We start from the raw sequence: 24,274 nt of genomic DNA, 5'->3' as shown, positions 1-24,274 counted from the left end.
TCAAGTAAAATTAATAATTTCCTGTATAATCTAATCCAATAATTTATAGATTAAACTTTATAAAAACTTTGCATAGATAATATCCTATAAGCGTTATTATATATTAAAACTTCTAATTATTAATAACCATATATATTTAAAAGGCCAAATTACTCAAAAAAAGCCAAACGTTTATATGAAGTTTCATTTATGTCCAAAACTTTCAAAAGCGTCCATATTATCCGAAACACAGTTTTTTTTCCAAAGATGTCCATTTGTTCATCTAGGTGACGAATTCTGTCACGTGTGCCTTTAAGTGGATGGACATTTTTGAAATAAAAACTCATATTTCAGGACGATATAGACACTTTTGAAAAGTTTGGACATAAGTGAAACTTTCGATAAACGTTTGACCTTTTTTCGTCATTTGGCATTTCAAAAATATTATTGATTCAATAGTTAGAATCTCTTTATATGAAATTACTTATAAATATTTATTGTACATTAGAACTTATCAAAATTTATTTCTATTTCATAATTTATAAACACTAATATGAATTAAAAATATATTTTATAAAACCATAAATCAACTTAAAAAAAGATTACCATTTGGAAATTTGTGGTAAAACCACTTGTCAAAATATCCATGATCATTAAAAAAATTAAAATCTAAGTTTGAAAATTAATATATGAAATTAAACTTAAAAGAAAACTACATTTCATAAGATATAGTAATACATTACATGGCTGCATTCTTGAAATGTCAAGATACTGACTGTAGTTTATTTATATAATTTATGCAATTGACATAAATTGATTGTATATTTAATGCTGATAATGGTTTTTTATTAATAGACAACATACCGAAGACCCATTCAAAAATTGCAGCTCCTATTACCACTGTTGCCTCTCATTCTGCAGCAGCAACCATTCATCACATGCATAACCTGCCTAACAAAATCCAACAACTCAGGTACAGTTTCTCTCCACATGAAAGTGTCTTCACTCAATGCTCTAATAGCAGTTTCATGAGCTACTCGATTCCCATTTATAAGGGCATGATGTCATCTAAGGTCCCGGAAATCCTTTTCAAAATTTCTGACAATGACTTCCTTCATCTCCGATATGCATTGAGAATTATTTCGGATTGCATTAATCATTTGCAGAGAATCGCTTTCCAAAATAACATGAGAGAAGCCACCATCCTTAGCTGCTAGTCCCAACACCATTTGACTGCCCTTCTGCTCTGTCAATATCAACAACCGCTCCTACTAGTCTATTACCAGAGATTAAGACATTTTCAGCTTCGTTAATTACATGTAAGACCAACAAACTTCATAATAGTAAATATATCTCGAAAATGTATTAAAATGACTTTTTGTTGGAAAAATTATACTACCATTTCTTTTTTTGTACCAAGTCGACACTTACATAATTATTTGACTCGATAAGCACCGAACAGGGAACTTATATTTAGAAATTACAGAGTTAGTAGAATATAATAGGAAAATCTAAGTTCCAAGCTACTGAGCAGTTATACATGTAAGGAAACTGTCAAGTGTTGTTGTCAACTCTGAAAACTCAAGTATTTTCATAATGTTTTTAACGACCTGCAAGCATACATTACAACAACACAATGATGTTTCAACTTTCTCAAATACATGATTTTAATCTTTTTCATGGACATGATTGTACATTTTCCAGCTTAATAGACGCTAAAATGAATTTTTAAAATTCTCAAAAGATCAGAAAAAGAAGATAAAAAAAGAGCTTTTTCAATGTAAGGAATAAGTATTTCAAAGACACTCACAAGACCAACTGTATTGGCAACCTCTCTTAGTGGAAACCATCATCCATAGCCCAAGACATCTCAGTTCCTTTGAGATGTGATTTTATCGGTAGCAATAAAATATTTATCATACTCACTCCATTGCATCAACCAACAAATATAAGTGCAAAATCCATATCCTAAGAGATAAAATATTTTGTTCAGTTGTCCGTAATTTAAAGAAATATCATCTTTCTCTTATGTTATTTAGTTCCCGATACAATATATTTTTCTCGAGTCTCATTGGAATTCCTAAATACATGTATTATGGCTGTTTGTATACATTTTGAAATATCAGAGTTAATTCTAAAGAGTTACCATTTTTCTACCGTAAAAATGGAAATGAAAGAAACAGAGAAAAAAGAAAGGAGATCTCATTAAATACATTTCCAGAACTTAGAAAACGTACCTGACCAACCTCGACATGAAATGAAAGGTCATCCAGAACATTTCCACAACATAATCTGCTTAAAAAGGATGACAGCAGCTACTCTTCAATAAGGAAAATCTGTGCAGCCTTTGAAGTCAGGATACATATATTTTGAATTCTCAATGATTATTTCACAAAAAAGAGGGATGAACATATTAGCTATATTTAGCGTTGAAGATTCTATTTTTCGCATTAGCTTACAATTAAACTCTGATTAAGACACCCAAAAAATCTGTTCCCAGTTAAGTCCTACAGATGACGGACAAAATATAATACTCCACATTTTCGCTATTAGGTTGAGCTACTCACAGCCACGATGATGGATATTTGATAGAAATGCTCCTGCAAAGAAGGGTCCTATGGGGAGTTACCGAATTGTATGCGTCAGCATCTCTCCTTCAAGATTGAACTGTGCACTTATGGTTCACATGGGTAAATGCAAACAGCTAAAACATGGTATGAGACTCCAATAATTACCGTCACAAATATCTTCCCATGCAACATTTGCAGTGCTTAGATCAATAAGCATATACTACAGCCAACATTAGAGAAACCCAAACCATAAAACATATGCCATATCATTTGGAGGCTACATGCATGTCTCAAGATAAACAATATTCCGACAGCCATGTGTCACTTGATTTCTGGCAATAGATACCAAGAAAATGCAAAAAACAAAAAATATCTTACATATAGATAAGTTTAGCAAGTTAATTAATTCCATGGATACATTTAAATCAGCACAAACAATCAGCATTTGATAACTTGTTAATACTGAGATCCCAACAATTCCAAGTGTAGAAGATAAATATAAAGGAACTTTTACAAGTTGCAGTATTTAACCTTCCTAACAAGCTACACAGATTATTCCTGCAAAACTGTTTCTAAATATTTCTCCTCATCTACTATAAATTACAGAAAATGATAAAAACTATGCTAAGAAATACAACAGGGCAACCAAATGGGCATACTTTTCTTTGTGTACCTTTTAATTGGTTGCAGTGAAATGTGGTACACTATATGAACAACAAGCTTAAAAGCAATAGAATATCCTACTCTGATTTACTTATCTTGCAAGGGTAGAATCTGATCTAAGAGCAGCAATCTAAATCTTGAAGACTATGTAAAGGTAACCAAGTCATCGGCAACCAAGCATAAAAGTCCATCTTCTTGGGGTCCCCTAACCAGATAACCAAATGAATCACATATAAAAAGCTTTATTTTGTGCAGGACCTTTATTCTTGAATTGGCACAAATTTAGTCCATTTTCCCATTGGAATTTAGTGATAAAATTCAGGACAAGAGGTGAATTATACTTTTGTAAAAATCCTCTAACGTCATTTAATCGAACAACTTATGTGCATATATAGTAATTCAGGCACACTGGAACATAAACACAGCATAAATCTTAAAGATTAAAAAATAAATAGACTGACCTGAGTTTCCGAGATACAGAGTTTCTGTAAACATGTCAGCTGTTTTAACATTCCGGAGGCTGAAGATGGAGAAGCTTTAGAAGATGGGATTATTATTGGATGCTGAAGCTGAATCTGATTGAAGATGGTATAAATACTTCCGCAATTTCAGTGATACAGCTTGGGCATGTAACGTCTGAGACGTTTCTTTCCAGAAGGAGCCAAAGGAAATGAAGGATCAAGCGTTTCTTTTCGGATGAATGAGGGAACGTTTTAAAATTGAAGAGTTTTAGGAGTCCACATGTCTGAATTAGGGGACTCCACTTGTCGAAATTGTTTGAGAGTTCAGAATTATAGTATTGTATAGATTTGGTTTTGGTTGCATATTGTTAATTTCTTGTTTTTTTCCAGATTGTTAATGCAAAAAATTTTGTTTCGAGAACTAAACAAAGGAAAATTTCAATTTGAGCATTGTTGGAATATATTAAGATTTCAGCCAAAATAGTTAGAAGATTGTGAAAAGAAAAAACCAGTGAAAAAGAAAGACAAGATTCATATTAATAATCCTGCAGAAACAGGATTAAATTTAGGATATGGCAATATCACGGGTACAAACTTTATCGATTTAGAGAGACCTCCGGGAAGAAAAGCTGAAAAGAAAAAAAGGAAAAGAAAGCATAGAGAGATGAAAAATGAATCGTCCGATTCATATATAAATATATTGCAGGAAATGAGAGAGTTGAAAAAGTGTATGTTCAAGGACAGAAAAGACTTATTTATGAGCAAAAAAAGCTTCGATTAGAACAATTAAAAGAAGAAGAAAGAATAATGACAATAGATACAACCGGAATGTCTGAAGTGGTCGCGAATTTTTATGTTCGATGTCAAAGTGAGATCATTGAAAGAAAATTTACAAATTGTTAGAGTTTTAATTTTTGTATAGAATTTAGAATTCTGTTCTCATTTTTTTTTTTCAATATTTTGGAATTTGAATTTTTATTATGATTGTTTGTAAGTTTTCTATATATTTTAATGAAATTATTGACACTGTCTACTTCCATGCGTTTTATGTATGCTCTCCTTTTGGTGAATCTTGTTATTCAAAGAAACTGCATATGAAATACAGACTAAGTTTCATATTTTTTTAATAAACTCAAACCGGAAAACAATGGAAGATGAATATAAAAAATGATTGCAACTGTGCAAGATCAGATATGAAACTTTCAAGTACAGTATAATTTCAGGAATTCCAAATTGGTTTGAATCAATTGTTCATGTGGGTAATCTTGATGGGGATGAAACCAATTTTAGTGTGTATTTAATGGTCGAAGATAATATGTTTGTAATTTTCTAGGATATATTTTATTTTCTTGGATTTTGTTCTGCTTTATGTTTTACATATTACTTTTGCATTTATCTTAATTGATATTTGTTTATGCCTTGATTGAACTATGTTACATTAGGATCATCTCATATTTATCTTAAATTTGAAAAAATTATATATGTACTATAAAATATGATTGGGTTTAATATAAATTTAGTGTCTGAACTTTTTTAAAAATGACAATTTGGTGTTTGAAGAAAATTTTATATCGATCCCATAGGTGAACTTGTTTATAAATTACAAGTTGATGTGTCCAGCAGGTTTCTTTCCGGTAGCCATTAAAAACGCAGTTAATGTGGAAGGGATCAATTTCCACATAGACAAATACTTATTAAAACGCAAATGACGTGGAATTTAGGGGTTGGCTTATTTCAAATGGACAAAAGAGCCCTTTTCAACGGTAAAAAGAATCCCCTAGAAGCACAACTAAAGCCTTCTTCTTTCTCTTCTTCACTGTGTATTTCTGAACTTCTTTCTCTAACTCTTTCTTTAACATTGAAATGGAATTTTGCTATTGTGACAGGAGATGCGTAGAGAAAACTTCATGGACAGACCGAAATCCTGGGCGAAAGTTCGTGACATGCGAGATGGGAGATTGCAGCTATTTCAAATGGACAGGTGACGAATTGTGCGAGAGAGCCAGTCGAATTATACCTGGTTTATTAAGAAAGATTGGAAGATTAGAAGCTGAAGCAGCAAGAAGCTGGCGAAGGGGAAAGTTCTTATGGGCATGGGCAATATTTTCTGTTTTAGTTCTTATATTTAAGTGAAATGTATGTTGCAATCTGATGTACGATCTGTATGGTGTTTTGTAGTTTGTGATGTTTGTAAAACTGAAAATATTGTGTTTGTTTGTTAAATTTATGGATATTAATGAAAATTGAAACTTTGAGTTGAATTTGCTGCATTGTTAGTGTTTGGGTGAATGTGTGAATTAAATGATGGGAAGGTGTTTGATGAATTGTCTGAAAGAATGTGTTTGATGAAATGGCTAAGTGAATTAAGCTACATAACAAGTCACTGAATGTGTTCGATGAAATGCCTGAAAGAAGCTACATAATTTATAGGCAATGCACAACTGCAATTTCAAAATTCTTGATCATAAACTAAGAAAAAAAGTTAAAATACAAAATCATGTTTGATACAAAATAGCCAACATGTTTGATATAAAATATTACGTCACTGTGTCGGTTTTAATCAGTCTCAACACAAACAAAAGCACCTAGGATATAGATCGACTTCAGTTCAATCATTGCTACAAAAATCTAATACAGAAACTAGATTGACTTGAGTTCGATCACCACCTAAGGTAAGCAAAAAGCTTGGTAACAACCTAAGCTGTCCAAAACACAAAATCTTTACATAAGCTCCTTCAATTATGCTGTAGAGTGCTCGGGCAAAGTGTCTGGAGCTGGTTTTGATCTGACAGAGTCTTGGGTAGTGATAATTGGATCTGAAGTCTCAGCTCTTGTAGTCCTTTTAACCTTCTTGCTGGCTCTAGTTCTTGCTGTCGTCTGTGAGAAAAAATATATGAAATGCAACTCTTATAAGTCATATATATATGACAGAAACTCAAAGAAAATAACCATTTGTAGCCAAATAATCAAAATACAAGGCAGATACTTGTGGTTGAGATGTAGTCGCACATTGTTTTCCCCATCTCTTTAAACCCACTCCTCTTCCAGTCATAAATGATGGTTCAGGTTCATTACCAACTCTTCTAACACCTTCACTGTGAATGACCCTTTGACTTGTGGTTTTTGGCTACGAATAAAAAGCCATTTAATTATGATGCACTAGCTACTACATATAAAAAAACACAATTAACAGCCAAATAATCAAAATAAAAACCAAAAATCTTACATTTGTCACGTAAGTGTTTGTCATATAATCATTGTATACACCATATCCTCTAACAGGCTGGCTATGCAATCCTGGAATGTAAGTTGGATTACTTTTTGCAGCTGGATTTCTTCTCTCATAAGCTTTCACATTGCTCCCAAAATTTCTTGGAATGATTACTGGATTGGTGACTCCAGTAGTTGATGCAGTTGCTGCAGGATTTCTTCTCTCAAAAGCTTTCACATTGCTCCCAAAATTTCTTGGAATGATTACTGGATTGGTGACTCCAGTAGTTGATGCAGTTGCTGTATTTGAGTGTGATGTTTCACTCTCCTTTCCTTTTTGTGTGTCATGTGATGCTCTCACAAACTGAAAACAAGTTGAAACAAACACTTGCATTATAGAAGTTGTTACATAAACTTTATACTAATTGACTAACATAACTTACAGGCAATTTTGATATCCTGGCAGGTTGCTCCCTTGTCACTTCTTGATTCCCAGTCCTATTACCATCTTTTGGTGGAGCTTTAGGGCACTTTTTTCTATTGTGACCCTTCTCAAAACAGACTTGGCAAGTCATGACTCTGCCCTTTCTAGATAACTTATACCCACTGGAAGCTTCTCCTTCTTCTTTTCTTCTGTTTTTTGCAGGTCTGCCAGGCATCCTTTTGAATGGAGGGGGCTGAGGTGGGTCATATGGGGTTTTTTTCCAAAATTTCCTCCCATTCATTGGTTGCATCATGTGCATGTATGCCTGTAAATAGGTTTCTTTCCTAAACCAATGGGAAATGTAATCTTCTGGTTCATCATCTAAGTATGAGATAGCACAAAATGCATGGGGGCAAGGAATGCCTGTTAAGTCAAATTGTCTACAAGGGCAAGTTCTGTTTTTCAGACTGACTACATAGCTATCTCCACCCTGCCCTATTTCAAATCCATCATCCCCATTCCATAACACTTCACAGTTACCACTTTGTACCTTACTCTCATGGAGTTTTTTTCTTATTCTATTACCAAAATCACCTATCCAGTTAGATGCAAGGTCCATATTAGTATGCAGCCTATTCATAACTAAACACCTTATGTCTTCTAACATGGAAATAACATTCTTAGTTCTAGCTTCTACAATTTTCCCATTAAAAGCCTCAATTAAATTATTATCAACTATATCACACTTTACCTCAGTTGTAAAGTATGCTCTGCACCAGTGTCTAGGGTGGGTAACCAACATGTCATCAAAGCCTTTCTGTGTGAGTTGTCTCATTGCCTCCATATTTTTTCAAAATCAGGCATATTCGAAGACTTAGCACATTTCCACCATTGCTTCTGCAAATCCTCTCTCCTTCCATTTTTTTTTCTCCAATTAGCATAAAGGTGCCTTGCACAACACCTCTGTTCAGCTCTAGGTAGCAAATTAGCTACTGAATCCAACAAGCCCTGCAAATTATAATGCATATAAACAACAATACACCCAAAAAACAACAGTACATTTGCTAACTAACAACCTAACTAACATTTGCTCACTAACAACCTAACTAACATTTGCTCACTAACAACCTAACTAACAATTCATAACTACTAACAATTCATAACTACCATATAAATACAGAGTTGAGATATACCTTTTGTTGGTCAGTTATAATGCACCATCCTGCCCCTTGCCCCATTTCAAGATCCTTTGCAAGCAGTTGGATGAACCAATCCCATGTTTCCCTCCTTTCTGTGTCAACTAAAGCCCAGGCCACAGGAAACATTTGATTGTTTCCATCCCTCCCAACAGCTGCTAATATTTCTCCTTTGACATTTCCTTTCAAAAAGCAACCGTCTAGCCCAATCACCCTTCTACAACCATTCAGTAGTCCTTTCTTTAAACAGTCAAAGTTAATGTACAATCTCTGAAACATAGGCATAGACTCTGGCAAAGGCCTTTCCACTTTCATAATAGCTCTGCTGCCAACATTGGATCTCCTAATCTCCTCAAGTTAATCCCATAATAAAGCAAACTCTACCTTAACCTCACCTTCAAGAATCAAATTTGCTTCATACACAGCCCTTTTCACCTTTGTTAAACTCATGTCCAGCCTTAAGTCAGTCTTCATTAAAGACTTCAAATCAACCAACCTCATTCGAGAGAGACACTTGTATTTGCACAAGTAATTCTTAGCCAACCACTTTGTAGTCACTCTTCTATTCTTGAATGTAACCAGGCAAGTATGCTCTGGATTGTAAGTCTTTATGAAAAAAGCCTTGCTTTCTGTTTCCTCTGAGGCATAAATATGAAATGGGCATGAAGCCTTAACACACCTAGCTCTTACTTCTTTCTGTGTGTTTCTAACCAGTTTAATCTCCCTTCTTTCTTGAATAGCAAATCTAATAAGCACTTCTTTAAACTGTTGTGCTCCTCCAGTCACTTTCATACCAAGAGCAAAAGACAGCTTGTCTGCCTTGCTTTTGAACAAAGGATGGCTAGACCTTCTCCTCTGGGCATGATCACCATCATCCTCATCATCTGTTGTCACTGGGCTATAGCATTCATCCTCTTCATCTGAATCCCAATAATCAGTGCCACTTCCCTCTTCCTCTACACCTTTGCCAGTTTGTTGTTCCTCAGTTGCTTGAACTGAAGGTTCTACCTCTTCATTTTCTGCATTTTTGTATGCTCTAATTTTATCTGCTAACTGCTTCTTTTTCTCCTTGAAATCCCTCAAAATAGATCTAGATTGTACCAACTCTTCATCAGATGACATATAAGGGCAGTCCACAATTTCTTCATCAGAAGGCTCTTCATCTTCACTAGCTTGACCATGGTCAACATTCAACTGAGTAGCTTCATTAGCTGCAACTCTTTGTGCTGCAATTACATCTTCACTGGCTGCAATTTCTTCACCCACTCCATTACCTTGAATTTGCTCATTAAAACTGTCATTATTAGGTCCAACCCCCACATCTGTAAACCTTATCTCATCTTCATCTATTGACTCAGTGTTAATGTCAGTTATACCCTCACTTATAGGGACATTACCAAAACTGCCCTCAACAGAAACCACATGGTGCTCAGTGTACACTTCTATCAATTTATGCTCTAGTAATAACTTTAATAAGTCTGAAATTGACCACTCAGCCAGCAGCCTCAAGCCATGTGCTAAAGACTTACCTGGATATCTAAAGTGAATCTTGCTAATTTGTTTGTTTCCTAGCAAATTCTGTATGATGTTGGTAAAATACGACAAAGTAAAATTAGCAATATCAACCTCCACATGCCATAGCATTCCCCCATTATAAACCTTTTGGGTCCCTCGTAAATCTCCAAAAAACGCACCCCCCAATACAAATCAATAACAGGCCTGCCACTGTTAATCATAAACAAATACTTTAAAATACTATTAAAAATTGGGTTTGAAGAATATTCAAAGATTAAAGGAAAAAATTAGGTCAAAGAAGGTAAGTTTTAGGGATTATAAAAGTTACATACCTTGTCATTGTATGCAAATGCTTCACAAATTTTCTCGCATGTACGCAAATTAAGCAAAATCGAGTTCTTAAATTCCCTTTTCCAGTCTTGATCAGGCGTTGTAGTTGATTTGTGTCTTCTCCTTCGCACAAATTGCAGTAATTATTTCCCTAAATTTAACCTAATTTTCTAACATCAGAAACTCGGTCCAGTTTTGATAGATGGAGGGGCAAAGAATGTCATTTTGCTTGTCACATGAATGTCACATGTTCCATTTTAATTTCCATTAGAAATTAATTCCAAGTCATTAATACCACCCTGTATCTTTCAGCCATATCACAGTCCATGTCACCATTTTCGAAAGAAACCTGCTGGACAAATCAACTTGTAATTTATAAACAAGTTCACCTATGGGATCGATATAAAATTTTGTTCAAACACCAAATTGTCATTTTTAAAAAAGTTCAGACACTAAATTTATATTAAACCCAATATGATTAATACCCAGCTGAGTTTGAAAAAAATTTGAAAAAACAAGGTAGTGGCTCTCTTGTCTGATGTTCAAATACAAAAATGTAATTATACTGAAACTTCAAGTTTGTTACTTTTGAGAACTTTGAATTTTGGGCTTATGAATTTGCAAGAGATATACTTATAGTAGAAACAGTATCTGAACATCAATTTATTGACTTATTGATTTACAAATTATAAGTGCTTTATATTGGACTGATTTAATATGTTGAAAATCCATTCTGATGCTATGTCAGCTGTTCAGTTCTAACCAAACCAAATTGAGATTTTTTTTCTTAAAACCGAAATGAATTGAATTTATGAGGTTATAAAGTTTTTGAAATAATCGAACTAGTTTGTTCAGTTGATTTTTTTACAGTTCGATTTGGTTTATACTAAAATATAACCGAAATGTTTTTACTATCAATATCGGGTTAAACCAGAAAACCAATTTTAGTGTTTAATTACTGCATTGATGTTTTCAGTGCTGCTGTCAACTTGCTGCCTTATGTTGTCCCTTACAAACTTATGGCATATGGAGATGGAATCAGAAATCCAAGTGACACAAAGCTTGTAAACTTGATCACAGCTGGTGTATTGACATTTTAAATTGAGTGATCATATAATTCAGACTATGAGAAAAATGAATAATTGAACATGTACTTTCCAAAGATTCTTAATGCAACCAACTGAAAAAATCAAGAGTACCCCTATGCTAGAAGTGTCATTGACAGATTGATAATTTGTTTCAAGCTAATCTCTATCTTGAAAAGCCTCAGATTGATGTAATCTAAAATCAACTCCAAAATGAGGTTAATAAATGAACAGCAGAATCTCTAATTGGTGTTGATTGCTCTTCAAAAAAGAATAATAATCTGCAATATTCAGAGTTGGTAAGCCTGCATTAATTAGCAAGCATCAAAATTTTAAAACAAAACAACTGAGTAATTTTAAAAACCCAAGAACAGATAAAATAAAAGAACAAACATGTTTCAAATGTCAAAAAATCAGTATACTAATTAGTACAAAGCAACAAGAAAGCAGAATTGTAGTGAAGTAAAAGCAGAACATAAATAAAACAAAAAAAAAAGAGTTTAAGAGGCTCCATGATATATCAATCTAAGCAAAGATGGACCTTCATTGATGGACCAACCATTTTTTTCAGGTAATAATCCACGAAAGTTTGCTTCAGTCCTTGCTAATCCCATATTCACTTGAACAAACCGAATTATGATAAAAGTACTTCGGCCCTTGAACTTAGAAACAATAGCAGACACTGAAAAATCTGACCGAAAAAAGAAAACAGAAAATTATTTCAAAAACTACAAATAAAGATTTTCCACAATGTTTAATGTTTTTTGTGTGTTAGGAAAAAATATGCAGATAAAATATTCACCAAAAACACAATGGCACAGCCAAAAACCATTACGAACAAATAAACACAATAATAATTTCTAAATTCTTGAATTAATTAAAGAAGTCCTTTCATAATGACACAAACAATGCCGATACTTCATGTGAAATGCATGACCATTATATAAATGAAGTTTTAGTAATGAGAAGGGCACCTTCAAACACTAGCAGGATACATAATTTACTGATTTTATATATCCAGTATGAAAAATAAAAATAAAAAGCAAAATCTAAGAAACACTAACAAGCTACGATTCTAGAAATAGGCAGAGATTGGGAGCATGTTTCTAAATTGTTAATACTATCAAGGAAACACTAATAAGCTAGAATTATAATCAATAAAACAGTAATATCAAAACATACTATCTATACCATTAAAACTTCAGAAGTTACTACTTGCCCTTAAAATAGAATAAAGGTATTAATATACTTACTTGCAAGTTCATCTAAAGAAATTTTCAGAATGTTGAAATTCAGTTATGACTTCCGTGATTATTCCATATATGCTCTATTAGATCTTGTTGCAGTTGAAAGTGAGTATCTCTATCCCTAATCCGACGATGACATTGAACAAATTCCAAAAAATCCGCTGAACGCTCTCGCGAGACTGATATATCAGGATTGACATCAAATGAATCATAATTATAATCTTGATTTTTAACATGTCTTTCGTCTTCCACAATCATATTGTGTAATATAATGAAAGCTTTCATAATGCTTTTGAGAGTTTCACGATGCCAAAAACGGGCTGGCCCACGAATGATCGAAAATCGTGCTTGCAACTCTCCAAATGCGCGTTCAACGTCTTTTATGGCTGACTCTTGAGCTATAGCAAATTGTTTGTGCTTATTAGATTGTGGCGATGGAATTGTTTTTATAAATGTTGACCATGAAGGATAAATACCATCTGCAAGGTAGTATCCCATGTTATATTCATGATCATTAACTGAATAGTTAGCCGGCGGAGCTCGTCCTTCGGCAAGTTCTGTAAATAAGAAAGACCGCTCCAAGATATTAATATCATTGTGCGATCCTAGTAGTCCGAAAAATGCATGCCATATCCAAAGATCATATGAAGCGATAGCTTCAAGAACTAACATTGGTTCACGAACATGACCAACATACATCCCTTTCCAAACATTTGGACAATTTTTCCATTTCCAATGCATACAATCAATACTTCCTAACATTCCAGGAAACCCACGACTATCCCCTTCTTTTAACAATCTATCAGTATCAACTTTTGTAGGAGATCTCATGTATTTTTCTGAAAAAATTGAAACTATTGCCTCAACAAATTTTTTGACACTTTCAATTGCAGTGCTTTCACCTATTCTAACATATTCATCGACATAATCAGCTACAACTCCATACGCAAGCATCCTTAATGCAGCAGTTATTTTTTGGAGAGAATACAACCCCAATAAACCGGCATCATTTCTTTTTTGAACAAAATATGGGTCACAAGATTCAACGGCTGATTGTATACGAATAAAAAGAGATCGACTGATTCGAAATCTCCTACGAAATGCACTTGGGGAATAAACAGGATTATCTCCAAAATAATTATGATAAAGTTTAAAATGGCCATGTATTCTATTACGCCATATATAGGTACGACTGTGAACTAACATGCGATACAACGTCCTTTTTTTATTGAGTGACTCTCCTATTGTAGATACTATCAATTCTAATTCATCATCAGAATGAAAATCATCAAGACAAAAATTAATTAAATTTGTAGAGAGCATGTTGTTGCAAGAAGAAAGTGAAACTCACTTAGCATCTCTATCGGAACACCAACTGCTGCAAATGGAGATTTATGGCATGATACTTAAAGATGTTGATGCAGTTTTCCTCCACAACAAACTTTCTTGCTACTTTTAATCACAAGATATTTAATTTGATTCTAATTTTTGTTATATTTGTGCAGGTTTTGTTGTGGAATAAGAAACTGGAAGTGAAGACATCGTGAAAAATGAGAGGGAAAGTGAAAATAGCAAAGATAAAAAAAGAGGGAAAGTGAAATAATAAAAAACAGAATGATTTTGAAGAGCCTATTGAATTTAGTTTAAATTTGAACTCTTTATTATTAAAGATTCTCTCTATTTATGTAAAGATGCTCTCCAAATTTATAGAGGCTATTGGAGATGCTCTAAGCACACAATAACAATTATGGCAATTATACATGTAAATTTATATCTTAATCAAAAGAACGATATTGAGGGTCCTCATATTTACCGATCTGAGTCCTTGAATCGTTTGCTGGCGAATTGGATGCGGAATGCAGCTTCGAGTCCGTACAGGCCTGCGTTCTTGGAGAATCAAAGCGTTCTTAGTGTTTCAGGACTGGATTCTTCTATGTGTGTGTGTGTGTGTCTGTGTGTATGTGTCTGTGTGTGTGTGTGTTTGTGTTCTGATTTTCGGATTTGGCTAGTCTAGGGTGGTGGCCGAATTTTGCTTATTGATTTCTAGGGTTTGCGTTCCACCTCTATGGTTTATGTGCCACCTTTAGCCAGGCTGGCTTAAGGCTGTATTTATAGGGGAATATGTGACCTAGGGTTAGATTAGAGTTTTCTATCGTTTAAATTGTTAAGTGATAAGCCATTAGGTGTTAAGATTAGCTTTAAACCCTATTTATTTAATTTCCTTTTTAATTTTCGGATTTGGACTTGCTAGCTAATTAAAAAGGTGCTAAAAGTCTATTTTGGTGCCTAAAAGTGTTAAAAAAAAGGCTACTAAAATCCTATAGGTTTGGTTATTGTCAATTCCAGTCCGTAAAACTTGCAAATTGGCTCATAAACTTCTAAGACATTGCAATAGTCCAATTTCTAGGCTTATACTACAATCTCCTTGGATTTTTATGGGCTATTTATGCCTAATTGCGTTTTAATCCTCCAAGTTTGCAATTGTGCACAGAATACGCCGCTTAGATTCAAACAAGAAAATCGAAAGCTCGTTACCCGGACGGATTTCTTTGGAAATCATCATTATACGCTTCAGTTCCTTATCACTTTTACTTATCCAAAAAATAGGTGTCTGCGGGTAGTCCCAAGCAAAACGGTACCGTTTGGGTTGATATGGGTGAATTTTTTTGTTTTTAATAATCGATTCGGTTTTGGATAGAAAGCAACTGATTTAACCAAAAACTCGATCAAGCAAAACAGCATCATTTTGATAGGGCGACGCACGTAGGTCTGGCTTCCAGCACGTGTGAAGCTCTCAGATACCCTACACAAACAGGTGCGTTTTATGTAGGGTATTTATATGCGTGTTAAAAAAACTTTAATCTAAATTCATCTGCTGACCGACTCCCTTCTCTCTTCATCTTCGAGACTATTTTTTTCTCTGAAAATTCCAAACTCCATTCTCTTCTTCCTCTTCGATTTTCATAACACAATCATTTTAACCCCAGTTATTATGTAATTAACAATTGTTTCTCCTTCTTGACAAAGAAAACAATGGTTTCTCCTTTAAACTACGATTAAACTATTGTTTTGAGGTTTAATTCAGACAGATTCCACCATGTTTGTTTCTTGATTGATGTTATATTTCATATCATTCAACCTTTTATCTCCCTTAAAGGAACATGCATCCATTTTTTATTAACACTCAGTTAATAAAAAAATAAGGTTAGGTGTATAACATCATCGGTGAGTGTTTTACCATTTTTTGATTTCTATTTGGGTTAAGTTCATGCTTCTTGTTATTTCTGTTTAATTCTTCTTGACATATTTTGTGCTTACGCAACATGGATCTAATTTTTGACTGGCGATTCCTTTCTTTTATGAACACCAGACTAATCGATGAGTGTTTCATTCTTTGGGTTGTGACTAAATTGTTCATGCATGTGATCTCTTCTGGGTTGTGACTAATTTGTTCTTTTTGTTTCATTTATGTTTGGTCCTGGATCTGTTTCTCATGGATCTAACTTTGAGCAACAATTCATTTGACTTCAGATTTAAAAAAGTGAGTGTCTGTATAATTAATTATTCGATGATTTCTCTACTTGATTGTTTCTGATTCATATTTCTTTTCTGATTTTTTGAGAAGACAAGTGATGGAAGCGTTTATCTCGTTTTGTCTAGAGGAATTGGAAATCCATTGTCTGATTGAATGCTTTCTCGTAGAAGCAAAAATTGATCCCTTTGTTTCTGTTGGACCCAAAAGCTCTCTATCTCTGAAATTTGATCCATTTCTTGTTGATCTGCATCCTCTTAATGGAAACAAATTCAACGGTAAGCTTAATTATGTGTAGTTTGTATTTTTTTTAAGTTTCAAATGTTGTATAATTGTCTTTCATTTTAGATACTAACTGTGTTTTCTTGTTCTTCGCATATGCCCATGGTTCATGAAGTTGGGACTGAAAACAATGTTGTTTCCAGTCCTGTTCCTGCTGGTGCTGCTAGATCATTGATGGTTTAGGGCACAAATGGCCCTCAACCTGTGCCTGGTTCCTGATAGGAGTGGAATACTCCTATCGGTTCGAGTCTTTTTAGCATCGCTTCGAACGTTTTATATGCGTTTTTAAAGCAATTGTATGCCTTATTACGTGTATGTGCAATTTCAGGTAATCGGAGCGATTATGAAGGTTTTTGATCAATAAAGGGCGAAGTATCAAAGAAATCTAGAAGACGGAAGCTAGGACGCAAGATGGAAAGAGACCCAAGGTTTACCAAGGTCTCTATCGAGACAAAGGTTTTCAAATCGAGAAGCCACCTTTTAGGCAGGTCTCGATCGAGAAGGCTCCTGTTCTAAGCTTCTCGATCGAGACCAGGGTCTCCAATAGAAGCCGAGAGCTACCTAAAAATAGGGTCTCGATCGAGAAGCATCCTTACAAAGGCTTCTCGATCGAGACATGAAGGAAACCTGGAGTAAAATCTTTTTGGGTCAGTGTGCTAGTGGGCCCATTTTCCCCTTTTGGCCAAACCTTTGTACTAGTGGATTTGTCATTTAGCCTCTTTTGGCTTGGCTATATAAGGCCTTTTATGTTTTTAGGGTAAAACATGCTACACTTTTAGCCTCAATCCTAATATAGTACTTTTTATTTCCTTTTGTAGAGATCTACAATTGTTCTTATTGTTCTTGAGAAGTAATTTTCCAGATTTTAGTTTTCTTTATGATTTTTCTTCTACTACAAGTCTTATTATTATTTCAAGCTTCATTATCTAGTGAATACTCTTATTTACACACAAGCTCTACTTAAGGTAATTGTCTTTTACTCATTATGAATAGCAATAGATGTTTAATGTTTGTTGATAAATTAGTAATTCTTGTTATCTTCACCATGGTTGGCTAAACCCCATGTTTGGGGGTTAATTTGAATCTTAGTTGTGTATGATTGGGTTAGGGTTTTGGGGTTGTGTTGATTGTTCTAATTAAGGAGCCTAAAGCTTGCTTAGATTAGCTACCTAAGTATTGTTCTTAAATTAATTCTCACCTTGAGAGAGGGTTTATTAGTTGGATTTGATTAATTAGAGACTTAATTAGTAACACCATGAGAGTGGGTTAGTAATTAGGTGGCCTATGAGTTGTGAATTATTTGTTAATTGCCTCTATTTGCGTTTAGTGCTACGAGAGTAGGTTAAGCTCGTTTAGTCGCGGTTTTGTAGCTCTTTGAGGCTCGAGAGAGCGGGAGTTGCGGTCTAGAACACTCGGTCCTCGTTTAGAACCCTAAGCCCGATACCCTTGATTACATGACCTAGGAGGATTATTAGCTCCCAAACCTCTTTATCACTTGAATTTCGTTAATTATTATAGTGTTCACTCGTTTCTTTAAATTAGTAATTTGTTAATTCCTAGATTAGCATAAGTTTTTAGTAGTTGGTTGTTTGGTTCATTAAGAAAAACACTTATTCTCTTGCTAAACGAATTGAATCGCAACTAAGTTCATTCTCATCGATAATCACTCTTGAATTCACTCCTTGTGGGATCGATAACTCGGACTTAGGTCCACTCTATTACAAGTTGGGGTTTTTTCTCAACAAGTTTTTGGCGCCGTTGCCGGGGAGTGACGAGTGTTTATTGATTGATTGAAATTAGTTATTGTTCGGTCGAGTTAGCTTTATTTTCTGTTTTTATCACTTTTGATTGTTTTTGCTTCTTTCCGGATTTACGCGTGGTTTGCTTGTTGTTGTTTGTGTAGGAGATCAACTATAGTGTATGCACAATACACGAAGGGCCAATCTTCCGCTAGAACCGTTTCAAGACAACCTCGGGAGATTTGAAAGAAGTGTGAGAAGGGAAAATCGTATACCCGTTATCATGGAACATGGGGATGATAACTATGAGGAGGAGCATTATCACCCTCAAAATGATGGAGTGAGGCAACATCCACCTCCTCCACTCGTTGAGAGGAATCGGCAAGAGCAACAAGGGGACAATCACCCTCAAGTTCAAGGCCATCAAGCACAAAGACAAACTTTGGGGGATTTCTTCCTCCCGGATGTGGATAATGCTACCTATGGGTGTTTTGCAAGACCGGTCACCGCGGCTACTTTTGAGATCAAGCCTAGCACGATTCAACTCCTAGAGAATCGGTGCCAATTCTATGGGTTACCAAGTGAAGATCCGAATGAACACATAGCCAAGTTCTTGGGAGTGTTGGACACATTCAAGCTCCATAATGTCACCTCCGATCAAATCAAGCTTCGGATGTTTCCGTTCTCACTAAGAGACAAGGCTAGCTTGTGGCTTCGATCACTACCTAATGCATCAATCCACAATTGGCGGGATCTTGCTCAAGCTTTCCTTCACAAGTACTTTCCGATGGGGAGAACCGCGAAGTTGACAAAGGACATCATTGATTATTACCAATATGAGGGGGAATCTCTCTATGAAACTTGGGAGAGGTTCAAGGATCTCCAAAGGCACGTACCTCATCATCGGCTTGTAAGGGAACATGTGCTTCAAATATTCTATAATGGTTTGGGTGAGATCACAAGATCTACTATTGATTCGGCCGCGGGAGGATCTTTGATGCAAAAGACGCTTGATGAGGCTAATGAGTTGATTGAAAAATTGGCTATGGTGAGTAGCACTTGGTCCTCGGAAAGGAGAAGACCACCGGCTCAAAAGGCATTAATGACACTTGACCAATCCAAGGAGTTTGAAGCAATGAAAGCCATGAATGCCTCTTTACAAAGTCAAGTTGATGTTTTGAAGAAGCAAGTGGGTCCACGGAATGCTCCGGTTGCATATGTTCAAGTAGGTTGTGAGCATTGTGGAGATTTCAATCATGGAAGTAATGAGTGCTATGCCACGGGTCAAACTTGGAGCGAACAAGTGAATTATGTGGGAGGTCAACGCCAAGGGAATGATCCTTACTCGAACACCTATAATCCGGGGTGGAGAAACCATCCTAACTTCGGATGGAGGAATCAAGAGGGCCAAGGCAATGTGCAAGCAAATCAACAAGCGGGTCCTAGTTTCCAAGGAGGAAATAGGCCCCAACAACAAGGTCCTTATCAAGGCCCTTATCCTAACCATCAAGGGCAAGGAAACAACTATGGTGGTAGACCTCAACACCCTCCCGGATTCCAACCACAAAAGAATACGGATGAGGGAAATGTGCTTTCCAAGGTGCTAGAGAAGCTAGAGAAAATGGAGCAAAGGGAGAAGAATCAAGCTTCTACTATCCATCATTTGGAAACTCAAATTTCTCAAATGGCGATTTCGCTTCAAGGTAGACAACAAGGGGGATTGCCGTCTACTACGGAGAACAACCCTAGAGAGCATGTTAAGGCGGTAGAGCTCCGAAGCGGGAGAAACCTTGAGAAAGCCAATGGAAAGAGACAAGTTGTTGAGGAGGATGAGCCTCAAGTTGTGATTGACATAGCAAGTTCAAGTCAAGAGTTGCCAAAGGAATGTGAGGAGGTGGTTATCGAGGTGGAAGAGCCTTATGTGAGGCCACCGCCGCCGCCACCGTTTGTACCACCGGTTCCGTTTCCAAGCCGGTTAAGGAAAGCTCAAGGGAACGAAAAGTTTCATAAGTTCCTTGAGATTTTCAAGAAGTTGCAAATTAATCTAAGCTTGGCGGACGCACTAAGGGAGATGCCCCAATATGCAAAATTCTTGAAAGACATAATTATGAACAAGCGTAGTTGGGAGCAAGGTGGGACAATACCGCTCACGGAAAATTGTAGTTCTATAATCCAAAGCAACCTACCAACAAAGCTTAAGGATCCAGGGAGTTTTTCTATACCTTGTACCATAGGAAATATGAATGCTATAAATTGTTTGTGTGATCTTGGGGCAAGTATTAATTTGATGCCATTGTTTCTTTTTAGGTCCTTGTTTGGTGATCAACCGGTAAAACACACCTCGATGGTATTGCAACTTGCCGATCACTCTCTCAAGAAGCCGTATGGGATAGTGGAAGACGTACTCGTCAAAGTGGACAAATTCATCTTTCCGGTGGATTTTGTGATCCTAGACTATGCGGTAGATAAAGAGTGCCCTATGATCCTTGGTCGCCCTTTCATGAACACCGGGCGTGCTCTCATCGATGTTCATGCCGGCAAGCTCACCTTAAGAATTGATGAGGAAAGTGTGGAGTTTGATATGAAGAGAGTGATGCGGAATGCTATCGAGGAGGAAGATTGCATGAGGATTGATTTGGTTGATGAAATTGTTGAGGATCAGTTGAAGGAAAATATGGATTCATTAAACCGGGGAGTTACAAGGAAATTCGATGATTTTGGGTATTCAGAGGCAGGTCTCGATCGAGAAGCCCCACCATCTATGCTTCTCGATCAAGACCCAAAAAAGAGCTGCTCTCGGTATCTCAGAGGACCACTGGTCTCGATCGAGACTGAGGCTTCTCTATCGAGACAAGGCAAAATTATGCCTGGTCTCGATAGAGACTCCTGTGTCTCGATCAAGACCTCCTCTGAGATTATGAAAGCAGAACTTCCAAGTGTTGCTAGTGTCACGTTTCATTCCGGGGTTGTGGATGATGAATACACCGAGGAAGAGGAACCTAAGCCGGAAAATTTGAACAAAAAGAATGGTGTGACTCCACCATCCTCGGAGTTGCCCCCGAAAGTTGAAATGAAGCCGCTACCGCCGCACCTCCGGTATACTTTTATTGGGGAGAACGAGACCTTGCCGATAATCATCTCGAACAAGCTCTCTAAGGATCAAGAAAGGAAGGTTGTGCAAGTGGTGAAAGAGCACATGTTAGCAATGGGTTGGCAAATCTCCGACATTCGAGGAATAAGTCCTCAAATTGTGATGCATAAGATTAATCTCGAAGACGAGTCAAAGAAGTCGGCTCAAAGGCAACGAAGATTGAATCCGAATATGAAGGAGGTAGTGCACAAAGAGATCGTCAAGCTCCTCGACGCCGGAATAATCTACCCAATTTCGGATAGTGAGTGGGTTAGTCCCATTCAATGTGTTCCTAAAAAGGGCGGTATGACGATGGTGGAAAGTGAAAAAGGAGAGCAAATCTCCACAAGGACGGTAACCGGTTGGCGTGTATGCATCGATTATCGGAAGCTCAATGAGGTAACCCGAAAAGATCATTTTCCGCTACCATTTATCGATCAAATGTTGGAAAGGGTAGCGGGACACAAGTTTTATTGTTTCCTTGATGGGTACTCGGGTTACAATCAAATCTTAATCCTCCCGGAAGATCAAGAGAAGACGACCTTCACATGCCCCTACGGTACCTTTGCATACCGGCGAATGCCCTTCGGACTATGCAACGCACCCGCCACATTTCAAAGATGTATGACCTCAATCTTCAACGATATGATTGAAGATATTATGGAGGTGTTCATGGATGACTTCTCCGTGTTTGGTGATTCGTTCGATGGTTGTTTAGCGAATCTAAGGCGGGTTTTAGCACGATGTGTGGAGACAAATTTAGTGCTAAATTGGGAAAAGTGCCACTTCATGGTGGATGAAGGCATTGTACTCGGGCATAGGATATCGGAGGCGGGAATTGAAGTGGATAGGGCAAAAACAGCGGTTATTGAAAAATTAGTCGCTCCGACTACGGTCAAAGGAGTTCGGGCATTTTTGGGCCACGCGGGTTTTTACCGGCGCTTCATTAAAGATTTTTCGTCGATTGCTCGACCTTTGACAAGTTTGCTAGTAAAAGATGCGTCGTTTGACTTCACAAGGGATTGTCAAGATGCTTTTGAGAAGCTAAAGTCGGCACTTGTGACCGCCCCCATTATTTCATCTCCGGATTGGAGTTTGCCTTTTGAGCTAATGTGTGATGCTAGTGACCAAGCATTGGGTTGTGTGTTGGGGCAAAGAAAGGACAAGCGGGTGCATGTGATTTACTACGCTAGCCGGACGATGGCGGGGGCACAACTCAACTACACTACTACCGAAAAAGAGATGTTAGCGGTAGTGTTTGCCTTGGATAAATTTCGGCAATACTTGCTCGGATCAAAGTCCATCATTTACACCGACCATGCCGCTTTGAGATACCTTTTTACTAAGCAAGACGCCAAGCCAAGACTTATTCGCTGGATACTTTTGATGCAAGAGTTTGACATCGAAATCCGGGATAAAAAGGGCACGGAGAACGTGGTAGCGGACCACTTATCAAGATTTGAAAACCCGGAGCCGATTCCTATCGGTATGAAGATTAATGAGCGGTTTCCGGATGAAACACTTATGATGATTCGGGAAGTAGAAACGCCGTGGTATGCCGATTTCGCCAATTATCTCTCATCGGAAGTCATGCCTCCGGACTTGACATCGCATCAACGGAAGAAGTTTTTATCCGATGTTAAGAGGTATTTATGGAATGAACCCTACTTGTTTAAAATTTGTGGGGACGGGATGTTGAGACGATGTGTGGCTTTGGGAGAAATGATGCCCATTTTGAGTTCATGTCATGAGACCGGACATTATGGTTCGGCAAGAACCGCCGCTAGAGTGCTTGAAAGCGGGTTCTTTTGGCCAACTTTATTTCGTGATGCCAAAGAGTTTGTTGACCATTGTGATCGTTGCCAACGAGTAGGCAACATCTCCAAACGTGATGAGATGCCCTTGACGTCGATTCAAGAAGTGGAGATATTCGATGTGTGGGGAATCGACTTTATGGGGCCCTTTCCGCTTTCATTCAAGAACCAATACATCTTGGTATGTGTCGATTATGTTTCGAAATGGGTGGAAGCGGAGGCTTTACCCACTAACGATGCTAAGGTGGTAGTGAACTTCTTAAAGGGGTTAGTGAACCGTTTCGGGACTCCTAGAGTGATTATTAGTGACGGTGGCTCACATTTTTGCAACCGGCAATTCGGAGCTCTTATGAGGAAGTATAATGTGCACCATCGAGTTGCTACTCCTTACCATCCCCAAACTAGTGGCCAAGTTGAGGTTTCGAACCGTGAATTGAAAAGAAATCTCGAGAAGACGGTGAATGGATCCCGAAAAGATTGGTCATTGAAATTGGATGATGCATTGTGGGCTTATAGAACGGCCTACAAAACTCCACTTGGGATGTCTCCGTTTCGTATTGTCTATGGGAAGGCGTGCCATCTTCCCTTGGAACTTGAGCATAGAGCATATTGGGCTATAAAGAAGTTGAACTTCGATTTTAAAGCGGCGGGGGAGAAACGATTGCTTCAACTCAACGAATTAGATGAGATACGGTTTATGGCTTATGAGAACACAAAGCTATATAAGGAGAGAACGAAGAAGTGGCATGACGCCCATATCGCTCCTAAGATATTGGAAGCGGGATCCTTTGTGCTGCTTTACAATTCACGGTTGAGGTTATTTCCGGGTAAGCTCAAATCCCGATGGAGTGGTCCATTCAAAATCAAGCATGTGGCGAGTCATGGAGCGGTCGAATTGGAGAACTCTAAAGGCGAGACCTTCAAAGTTAACGGGCACCGGTGTAAGCCGTATCTCGGGCCCTTAACGAACCGAGTGGAAGATGAGATATCTTTCACTACTCCTACTTGAGTTCATTGTTTGACGGTCAAGCTTTCGACCTTAAAAAGCGCACTCGGGAGGCATTCCCGAGAGGTTAGTTTTATTTGTGTTTATTCAT

At 37.0% G+C, this 24,274-nt stretch overlaps 1 protein-coding gene, 1 long non-coding RNA gene and 1 other non-coding gene across 4 annotated transcripts; all 3 read right to left on the bottom strand.

Annotated features, from left to right (window-relative positions):
* Positions 1-674: 674 nt before the first annotated feature.
* LOC126680580 (uncharacterized) lies at positions 675-4,142 on the bottom strand. Of its 2 annotated transcripts, XR_007641235.2 has the most exons (3): positions 3,674-4,040; positions 2,217-3,417; positions 675-1,255 (listed from the first exon to the last, which is right to left on the bottom strand). It is a non-coding gene; the product is annotated as an uncharacterized LOC126680580 (long non-coding RNA). The 2 variants fall into 2 exon arrangements; XR_007641234.2 differs by having other exon boundaries at positions 2,217-4,142.
* Positions 4,143-12,725: 8,583 nt separating this feature from the next.
* Positions 12,726-14,003, bottom strand: LOC126681646 (uncharacterized). Its single transcript, XM_050377192.1, has one exon. It carries the CDS (start codon positions 14,001-14,003, stop codon positions 12,726-12,728), a length of 1,278 nt encoding a protein of 425 aa, XP_050233149.1.
* A 5,032-nt stretch (positions 14,004-19,035) lies between these two features.
* On the bottom strand, positions 19,036-19,142 carry LOC126685218 (small nucleolar RNA R71). The gene has a single exon (XR_007643329.1). It is a non-coding gene; the product is annotated as a small nucleolar RNA R71 (small nucleolar RNA).
* Positions 19,143-24,274: the final 5,132 nt, after the last annotated feature.

The sequence above is a fragment of the Mercurialis annua genome, linkage group LG5 (genome assembly GCF_937616625.2).
Source record: "Mercurialis annua linkage group LG5, ddMerAnnu1.2, whole genome shotgun sequence".
Classification (NCBI taxonomy): Eukaryota; Viridiplantae; Streptophyta; class Magnoliopsida; order Malpighiales; family Euphorbiaceae; genus Mercurialis; species Mercurialis annua.
The sequence above is the reverse complement of the archived record's forward strand: the minus strand, read 5'-3'. Positions and strand labels throughout refer to the sequence as shown.